Source organism: Maniola jurtina, chromosome 6 (genome assembly GCF_905333055.1).
Source record: "Maniola jurtina chromosome 6, ilManJurt1.1, whole genome shotgun sequence".
In the NCBI taxonomy this organism is placed as follows: domain Eukaryota; kingdom Metazoa; phylum Arthropoda; class Insecta; order Lepidoptera; family Nymphalidae; genus Maniola; species Maniola jurtina.
The window spans coordinates 5,632,365-5,642,086 of NC_060034.1; the positions used below are offsets into that span (position 1 = coordinate 5,632,365).

Sequence of the window (9,722 nt, forward strand, 5' to 3'; positions counted from 1 at the left end):
TCTATGTAATTGTAGATAGTCACATACTTCGATTGTATAGTAAAAACCATTTGTGACTAACGTTTATAATGATTTTAATGCTGTAAAGCAAAGTGCTTTCATTTTCTCTTGTTTTAGCAAGTTTGATTGGCGTCACAATGTTGGTGCTCCTATGTTAAAAATTCTTACTTGTATTTAAGTTTGATGTTAAAAATTCAAGGGTGTCTATTTGGAACAAACCTTGCGGACGAGTAAATAGTCTTATGCTGAGATCTATAGAGCGTATTTTGACTTTGCTCAGGCTTAAGTTTCAGTTAAAACGAGAAAGATTTATGCCAGCGGTATAACGCTGTCTCGTTTTAATAGACTCTTATGTCTGAGCAAATTCAAAGAGCGCACTATAGATGACTACCTAAGTGCCCATCACCCACGGCGACTTTAGTAGCGATGGATTCGCAAAACGGTTGCGATACAATAGAAGTTAGACTACAGGCCCATGTTTAAAAATGGGTGGGTCATATGAACCACCAGGTGACGTATACAGGACGATATAAGAGCATAAAATAATAAGTTTCAGCACTATGCCGTCACTTGTAAGCTGTCCAACAGAGTGCTGGTGAGAATTGAAAAGTGCAGGTAGAGTGAGTACATTTTGGTCATATATTTTTGTACGGCATTTTTACCATCGATAGATCCATGAAAAATAATAAGAAAGCGCGCAGTGCCGTAAAAAAATGGTGCGCCACAAAGTCAGTAAATGTTTTGATTTTCTGACAATTTCCGGGGTAAATTTGGTCATTTAATTCTGTACGGCACTAGTTTCATACTGTTTCGATACAGCCTCTAATCCATTATTCCGCAACGCCGTACAAAAATCATGCGACAAGGGGAAAAAATTGAGGGTAGCAACCCCCTCTCTTTCCGTGGTCCGGGGGGTGATTTGAAACAACATAAAATTAATTTATTTTGAAAGTGTTTTATGCATAGATAATATTTTTTTACATGCCGTACATTTTCGTTGGTCCAAAGGTTTGTAGGGGATGTGGATATTATATACACACCCGTTCACTTCAGTTAGACGGCATAGTGATTTTATCATATTATCAATTGTTCTCTTCAAAAATATGTTAATGCCGTACAGTATCAGATGGCCATAAAGTACTACCCTTAAAATGGTAGCGTCATTTTCATCAGCCTAAAAGATATGGTCTGCATTAAAATGTACGGCATAATTTTTTCCTAATTTATTTATCTTAATACTATTTAAAACAAGGGAAAAGCGTAGAAAATTGCTATATTTTATTAATCTATGAATATTTAAACTTTTGCAATAATTTGAAAAATTTCAGTTTTTGTATTTATCTATAATTTTTTTTAGAACAGTTTCTTTTGAACGGCAATACTATATAACAATAGTATTTTACACTATCATGTTAAAAAAAAAGTTGCCGTACAGAGTCAAATGATTTTACAGCTTTAAAAATTAAGTATACCATGAAATTAAGATAATTATTGATACACATTCAAATGAACACTAATTTTTTTACGGCATTATTTTTAATAGTACTTTTGAGTGCTAGATAATGTTTTGGAACCAAAGCCGTACTTTCTCAAATCACCCCCCGGACCACGGAAAGAGAGGGGGTTGCTACCCTCAATTTTTTCCCCTTGTCGCATGATTTTTGTACGGCGTTGCGGAATAATGGATTAGAGGCTGTATTGAAACAGTATGAAACTAGTGCCGTACAGAATTAAATGACCAAATTTACCCCGGAAATTGTCAGAAAATCAAAACATTTACTGACTTTGTGGCGCACCATTTTTTTACGGCACTGCGCGCTTTCTTATTATTTTTCATGGATCTATCGATGGTAAAAATGCCGTACAAAAATATATGACCAAAATGTACTCACTCTACCTGCACTTTTCAATTCTCACCAGCACTCTGTTGGACAGCTTACAAGTGACGGCATAGTGCTGAAACTTATTATTTTATGCTCTTATATCGTCCTGTATACGTCACCTGGTGGTTCATATGACCCACCCATTTTTAAACATGGGCCTGTAGTCTAAGTGGTCCGTGTACAAATGCGACTTACAAGATATTTCGATACAGCCTCGCGTTTAAGATTTATATGCGCGGCTATATCGCTCTAAAAGTCGTCGTGGGTAATGCCCCTTACGTCATCGATCAATGATAAATAATCTGATTGATTGATCTGCCGAATACTTCTCCGCTCCGTTTAAGTGGACAGGAACCCTTAGCTGGCTAATATTTCGCTGTGGAGATTTTAGCGATTATTTTATCTTTGCATCACTAAAACTTCCTGCTGATTATATCTTCCCGATTTCTGTTTCTGAACCTATTTTCAAATTCCAATAACTAGTATTTACTTTAGTAAATACAAGGTATTGGACTAAATATGACAAATCTAGTGAGATACTAGATTCCCTCGTTCGTAAAAGAATGGTCAGAGTCTTAACTGCCAAAAATCATGTGAGCATTGAATATTATTAGGTAGGTTAAGAAAGAAATGTATTTAAAAAATATTTAAATTATAAACTAATTTATTGAAAATGAACTTTATGACTTAGGATTTTTTCAGCATATTACATAAAACACCAGTTATAATTTCGCAGTTTTTGAATAAGACATTCCAATGTTATTAGAGGGATTAAACACATCTATAACGTAATGAGAATGTATGGCGACGTATAACACATCCTATATGTATGGCGACGTATATACCCCATCTAGGGTTGTGTTGCAAACCATTACGCAAAACAATTTTAAATATTTATCTGATACTAAAAGATGCCTGAAACCTCGTCCGCGTGTATTTAGAAACCATTTTTGAATTTCCGGGAAAAATTTAGGTATATCAGTTTCCGAAATGCTATCTGCGTGTCAAATTTTGTCAAAATCGGTCAAGCGGATGGGCAATAAGGAGGTAACAGACAGACACTCTCGCATTTATAATATTAGTATGGATTGTTATTATATCGAAGGTTTATCGAACATTCATTAAAAAATACGATCAATCAAATGATTATTAATTAGACTTTTTAAATTCTTTATAGTTTCTTGTTTAATAATCATCACTATGATTATTTAGTGATTTAAAAATGACTGAGAAATGACAATATTAAGCTGGTCTCATTTCTAATTGCTGCTATTTTAAAGTAAATACATACATATATTATTATGTAATAACATTAAGGTTTGTTACTGTAGTTCAGTGTACATCTATAATGTTGCGTTTTCTAAGAGTTTTCATTGTTAGTATAAATATAATATGTTTAAATTAAATGAATCACTTGAAATATGTCATATTATGTACATATTATCATAAATAAATCTGGTTATTTCATACTCAATCCTTATCGCACAATATTTAGTATTTAAAAAAATATATAGCATTTATTTATCAAGTTTCGAGGGTTCTCTGCGCAAGAAAGTTCGACTATAAAATGTATATGTATATAGTTTTTTTTACTTTCTAACGGCAATTAACTAAAAATCGTGTAATATGTTTGCAAATATTAGAAGGTTCATGTTTTTACAGAGAAATTGGTAACAAATTCGCAATTTTATTATTTATCATAAACAATTATTTCGATTAACTTTTAATAACACAATCCTGGTTCCTACCGAACTGTGCCAAATCTTATATGAATGTTGTAACGTTTACGGTTGAACAGTATTTCGAGCTGCATTAACATTGAATCTCTTGCAAAGTGTAGAATTTTTTGTATCTAGTTATTAAACCCGAACTAAGGAAGCTTTAGAACGTGTCTCGAGGTTTGATTTTGAATGCGCTCCAAATACAATTTGACTTTTATAAATGGACCCTTGTCTTCCATAGTTTTGTAACGTTAAGAATAGCAAGTATTAACCGACGGGTGAGTTATCATCGTCAGATATCAATAAAAGTTGGCTCGTTTATACAATAATGTATTAAATAATTTTTACAATAACTTAAATAAATATGAAGTGTAAAAGTTAATAAACACTGGATGAATGAATTAATATTTGTTTTTCTTTTATTCCTTATCTTCGAACAACTGTTGTGATTTAGCAAAGTTTGAGTCTGCGTTTTTCAATATCTTGAGGCCCTCTGAAAATAATAAAACAAAGTGTGTTCAACAAACGCAAAAAAGCGACGATAGCCTAGTGGTTAAGACGTCAGCCGAGGAGGCTGGGGGAGTCCGGGGTTCGATTTCGGGCAAGCACCTCTAGCAATAAGTTACGGAGAAAAACCGGTAAAGTGCGAGTTGGACTCACACACGAAGGGCTCCGTATCATCCTACAAGATATAACATACCTACCTAACCTAACCTAACCTAACCTAACCTATACTTGAGATGTCATCGGTGTAATTCCCGTTTGATTTTGCACCTTCGACTCCGATTTCGATTCCGATAAATAAATAAATAATCGGAAGTTAAATCGGAGGTCACGTCGAGACCCTTCGGATAGTGAACCCTAAAATCGAATGAATTACAAACCTTTCCCTCTTCCTTTGCGTCGTAGTTCTGCGAGTCTTTCCACTTCACTTTCTTCTTCAATACGTTCCCTTTCTTTTCGTTGTGACTCTTCCTGAGCTTGTTTCAGCAATGATTCTTCCAGAAATGTTAATTCTGTAGGAAAATGTAGTATTGAAATTATAAATATTCAGTTGCGGAACAAATTGCGTATGTAGCCACTGAGCTACGAAATTTTGGCTAAACTCTGTCCACGGAGAGAAGTTAGTATAGGGCTCTCTCTGCTACGAATCGAAATTCAATTCGAAAACATAGCAGTTTGTGATTGGCTTGGTCACTCAAAAATATTGTTAACGCCCACTGAGTTTTTGTCTTTTTCTCTTGTATGGGATTACGTAACAGAGAGCCATATACTAACTTCTTTTCGTGGATGAAGTATATTTGGTGGTACCTCTGGTCCCAGAATTCGAATGCAATGGCAAAGTGACTCACTGGTGAGCCTCTGGTCCATGGCTATCCAGGGCCCGTTGAAGACGAGCGCGGCGGTGGGGCGCGCCTTGGCCTCGGGGTCCATGAGCTGCGTCACCTGCTGCTTGCACTCCGTCGACAGCTGGTTCACTACGCTGGTGCGGAACCGCCACTTGCGCATCACCTGTGTAGCGTACAAAAAGATGTCTGCTCAAAATAGTGTTCTACCTCGCAACTCTTATTCTGATACGAGTTTCTGAACGTTGATTAAACACATTTTTCGCTGTTTTCTAAATATTTATCTAATCTATATTTTAAACACACGGAACACTTGACCTAGTAGGTAGAAATATTACTTGACATCTAATATAATTACTTAAAGACAATAATGGAACCTACATATCTAACAAAATGGTAGCACTAGTCACCACTCACTTGTTTCTCGTATAGTTTCTTCACAGACGTCTCGTTGAAAGGCAGCGCTTTGTTGAGCATCGTGTACATAATGATGCCGACGGACCACATGTCGGCCAGCTTGGGCAGGTACGGCACGCCTTTCAGCACCTCGGGCGCGGCGTACGACAGCGAACCGCAGTACGTCTCGCTCAACACATCTCGATCTCTCTGACGGACGTTCCGCGAAAACCCAAAATCTGTTATCTTCACGTTATAATTCGCCGTTATGAGAATATTTTCACATTTCAAATCTCTATGGGCTACGTTCATAGTGTGTATGTAATGGATCCCGGATATAATCTGTCGCATCCATAGCCTACTCTGGTTTTCGGGTATCGCACCGTTTTTGGACAAAAAGTCCAGCAAATCTCCGTTTTCAGCGAAACGAAGGAAAATGAAGTATTTAGCGCGGCGTTGAAATATGTTCGATACGTGCACGATGTGAGGGTGGTTGATGCGAATCAAAATGTCCAATTCTCGCGGCAGGAATTTAGTTAAATAGTCTCGCGGGGCTTGTGCGGTGTCTATCACTTTGCAGGCCATTACTGTGTGTCGAGTCTCGTCGACCATGTGAGTGGCTTTGAATACCTGCGAAGAAAAACTTACAGATAGTGCAGACAAACTACTGTGTTGTTTGGTGCATACGATCAGTCTTTATATTTCATGTGATGACGTGCATACTAAGTCTATTGTAGCGCTTCGATTGGTTTGTTATACACTGTTAGATTATTTAAATAAGAAATCTTTTATTTCTATTTAGTGTAAGTACTCCTCCTTCTCAAAGTAAACTCAACGCCATATTTGGTCAATGAAAGAGGCCTGTGTCTATACTATCTATTGCGTTCGCAAGTTACCAAACCGTAAAAATAAGCTAGATGTTGTGTTCAGAGCGTGTCCTACTCTTGGTTGTCAGTAGGTAGGTACGTACTTACTTTAGCATAAGAACCCTCTCCAATAATTTTATCCAAAGTGAAGCCTCTCTCTTCCAAAACTGCGAAATCCGAGTGTGTGATACTCAGGTCTAATTTTTCGGTCATCGGTGACACAGGCGCTTGTCGCGCATAATTTATTTAATTTTCACTTTCGCCGGTAACATGATGGTAGAAATAATTTATTGGGTATTGAAGACTTATTGCCGAATATTCATATTTCTTGAAATTGTGTACATTTTCAGAAATTGTTTTACATCGCTACAATTTGACAAAATTGATGTTGTTTGACAGATATGGCAGAAAACTTTAAAAAATATTTATAGAATCTAGAATCATAGTTTTTATATATAGGTGGATGCAATCTGGGGTCAACGCAGATCGAGCGAGAATTTTTCTCGATCCTAGAGAAAAATGACGCGACTTGCACTACTGCAGAGGTGATTCTTTATTATTTACAATACAATAAATCCAAAATTATGCGCGGGAAAGTTTTCGAACATGAGGCAGAGCTCACCCGCTCAGTTTCACGGAATCTAAATGCAGAGTGCGAGCAACTAAAATATTTTTCGCATTTTCTAGTGTCATAATATTACTAATTCTTACCAAGAAACGAGGACCCTACTATGCCACATGACGCCCTTACTAGTGTATCTCGTATGTAGACGAGTGTTGGGTAGGTTCCGATATCTCCAATTTACTTTTCAACTGCTTTTTCTCTTCCCGAGCCTTATTAAAGGCTGTTGTTTCTTGTGGAGTCCATTCTAAAATGGTCCGATTTTATAAACAATCTATCTTTACATTAAAAAAATAGTAACAGTTTGCTTGTTCATTTGTTTTGTACTCACTATACTAAATAAACAAATCTTTTCGCAGTTCGAAAGAATCGGAATTAAATAGGTACTGTTTCAATTAAAATTAAAATCGGTCTTATCAAAAACTAGTTGCAAATATTTTTTCCGATGAAATCCCTACTTATTCTAAATGACTAACCTAGTAACCTAGAATCCATTGCGATCCACTCACTGTTAATTATACTTTCTATCTTCAATCTACGTTGAGAATTAGGCTCCAGCATTTGCGCCACGAGTTTTTTGCAGCTCGCGGATAAAGAGTCTATGTACCGGGAACGAAACTTCCAGTTTTTATTCATCTGCGCATGATACAACTGCTTAATGTGTTTGTCCTCAAACGGCATAGCTCTGTTCAACATAACGTACACCACAATACCGAGGGACCAAATGTCCGTGGGCTTCGGAAAGTACGGGGCTCCTTGTAAAATCTCAGGCGCAGTATAGGATAAAGAACCGCAAAAAGTTTCGCTGGGAATGTCTTTCATTGTTTTATCCACGCACATGCGGGCGAAACCAAAGTCCGTCAGCTTAGCGTTTTGATTGGCCGTCAAAAGCACGTTCTCACACTTGATGTCCCTGTGTGCGATCTCCAATTCGTGCATGTATTGTACGGCGAGCGCCACTTGCCGCGTCCAAATCCTCGCCTGGTCCTCTTGGACTGCACCTTTTTGCAAAATATGCTCCAGTAAATCACCACGTTCCATGTACCTCATGAATATAAAATATTTGTATCTCCTCTGAAATATACTATGAGTGTGCACCAAATGCGGATGATTCAACTTTATCAACATATCTATCTCTCTCGGAAGGAATTTCTTCACGAAATCTTTCGGTGCCGTATTCGTGTCTATGACTTTGCAGGCCAGTAGTGATAACTTATCGTTCTTATTGGGATTTCTGTATTCTGCGAGATAAACCTGTGGGAACGTCACGTAGTAGGTATTAATTGGATGGCATTAATTAAATAACTAGACTGAAAAGGAGTAAGATGTACCTTGGCGTAAGATCCTTCGTTCACTTTTTTTATCATTTTATAACCTCGAGTAGCAAGTGTCAATTGTTCAGAGCCAGTTAACTTTAAATCATCTTCAATAGTAAGCTGTATCATTAAAGCATTATAAATTATTACACAAACGTATTAACGAATTTCGATATCGAAGAATACTTTACCTTTCTTTTTGTCTCCATTTAATCTGATCTCCTTTGCTTTGCTGTTATATTTGCCAAAGATTTTATCATTTCACTAACCTGCATACACACATTATTGGTATAGTCGTATCTATAAGTAGCCGAGATTAACACTTTATAAATAAGAAATTAAATATCAGTACCCTACTGTCCTTGCGATTTCGCTCTAAAATGTCGCCCTGTCGTTTCGGTGGACTTTTATGAACGTCAGACAATCTCTGTCGTTCTTCTCTAGCTTTTTGAAGCGCCGCCGCTTCTACTGCGTTTAATGCTACAAGTTGAAATAGTATTATGCTTATGACCGAGGTGACAACATATTTAGTGACAGAGAAGCTAATTTACTTGTGAGGCGGCTGTCCATAGCAATCCAATCCGAGCCGAGAACTTGTGCAGCCGAGTGTCTCAAGCCCGGGTCAGGTTCTAGTAAATGTTTGACCAGCGATTTACACTCTAAAGAGATAACACTCGCTACTTTGGATCTGAATCTGTATTTCTTTTCCATTTGCTGCTGGTAAAGCTTCCGCATTCGCGTGTCATCGAACGGCATAGACTTATTCAACATCACAAACAGCACTACGCCTACGGACCACAGATCCGTCGGTTTGGGCAGATACGGCTTGCCTCGAAGTATCTCTGGAGCGGCGTAAGACATGGAGCCGCAGTATGTTTCGCTCAAGACCGGCTGATCGTCGTCGTCCACGCAAAACCTCGAGAATCCAAAGTCCGATAACTTCACGTTAAAGTTTGCGGTTATCAAAACGTTCTCGCATTTAATATCTCGATGTGTAATTTCAAGTTCGTGAAGATATTGCAAGCCCAGTGCTAACTGACGTAGCCAGACTCTCGATTGGTTTTCGGAAACGCAACCGTTTTTTAGGATGTATCCCAAAAGATCGCCGCTTTCGCCGTATCGCATAAAAATGTAATACTTCGTTTTTCTCTGAAATATACTGTGCACGTGGATCAAGTGGGGGTGGTTGAGTCGGATGAGGACGTCTATTTCGCGTGGTAAAAATTTTATCACAAAATCTTTTGGAGCTTTTGATGTTTCGATAATTTTGCAAGCGAGTGTAACTTTACTGTCATCTCTTCCCGTGAATTCAGTGAGGTACACCTGTAGATCGAAATAATGGATGGGTATTAAGTAAGCTTTAGCTGTTACATTAAAACTAACATTAGTTTATTGAGCGTTTTACCTTAGCATAAGCTCCTTCGCCAACAAATTTGGTTAATTTATATCCTTTAGCAGATAACGTGTTTTCTTCTGATGCAGTAGTTTTCAGTTCGGTCATGATACCATGGATCAAAATGGAAGATGGAACATCCTGCGCCGTAAGTCTCACTCTCCGATACTACTCCGCGG

General features: G+C 37.6%; 3 protein-coding genes across 4 annotated transcripts in view; 1 reads left to right on the forward strand and 2 right to left on the reverse strand.

Moving 5' to 3' along the window:
• LOC123866237 (liprin-beta-1) overlaps positions 1-9,436 on the forward strand; it is an 82,547-nt gene extending 73,111 nt beyond the window's left edge. The window contains exon 14 of the transcript XR_006796160.1: positions 9,425-9,436. The gene's annotated coding sequence lies outside the window, so the exon portion shown is untranslated. The remainder of the gene's footprint in view (positions 1-9,424) is intronic.
• LOC123866243 (testis-specific serine/threonine-protein kinase 3-like) lies at positions 2,847-6,892 on the reverse strand. Of its 2 annotated transcripts, none has more exons than XM_045907692.1 (5): positions 6,321-6,892; positions 5,368-5,976; positions 4,957-5,116; positions 4,489-4,620; positions 2,847-4,097 (listed from the first exon to the last, which is right to left on the reverse strand). In XM_045907692.1, exons 1-5 carry the CDS (start codon positions 6,423-6,425, stop codon positions 4,024-4,026), a joined length of 1,080 nt encoding a protein of 359 aa, XP_045763648.1. In that variant the 5' UTR covers positions 6,426-6,892; the 3' UTR covers positions 2,847-4,023. The 2 variants fall into 2 exon arrangements, with proteins under 2 accessions (XP_045763648.1, XP_045763649.1); XM_045907693.1 differs by having other exon boundaries at positions 6,317-6,401.
• Positions 6,477-9,683, reverse strand: LOC123866248 (ribosomal protein S6 kinase alpha-4-like). The gene is made up of 7 exons (XM_045907701.1): positions 9,556-9,683; positions 8,702-9,473; positions 8,495-8,630; positions 8,166-8,265; positions 7,311-8,088; positions 6,924-7,081; positions 6,477-6,578 (listed from the first exon to the last, which is right to left on the reverse strand). Exons 1-6 carry the CDS (start codon positions 9,649-9,651, stop codon positions 6,963-6,965), a joined length of 2,001 nt encoding a protein of 666 aa, XP_045763657.1. The 5' UTR covers positions 9,652-9,683; the 3' UTR covers positions 6,477-6,578; positions 6,924-6,962.
• Between the last annotated feature and the right edge of the window lie 39 nt (positions 9,684-9,722).

Bases quoted from the DNA above. Each gene is read 5' to 3' on its own strand.
- LOC123866243 (XM_045907692.1), bottom strand. From the start codon at position 6,425: ATGACCGAAAAATTAGACCTGAGTATCACACACTCGGATTTCGCAGTT. The intron at 5,117-5,367 runs GTGAGTGGTGAC...TACGCTACACAG, and splicing joins AGAAACTATACGAGAAACAA to GTGATGCGCAAGTGGCGGTT. The intron at 4,098-4,488 runs GTTTGTAATTCA...TATTATTTTCAG, and splicing joins ACGCAAAGGAAGAGGGAAAG to AGGGCCTCAAGATATTGAAA.
- LOC123866248 (XM_045907701.1), bottom strand. From the start codon at position 9,651: ATGACCGAACTGAAAACTACTGCATCAGAAGAAAACACGTTATCTGCT. The intron at 8,631-8,701 runs GTAAATTAGCTT...TTCAACTTGTAG, and splicing joins TATGGACAGCCGCCTCACAA to CATTAAACGCAGTAGAAGCG. The intron at 7,082-7,310 runs GTTAGTCATTTA...GGACCATTTTAG, and splicing joins AATGGATTCTAGGTTACTAG to AATGGACTCCACAAGAAACA.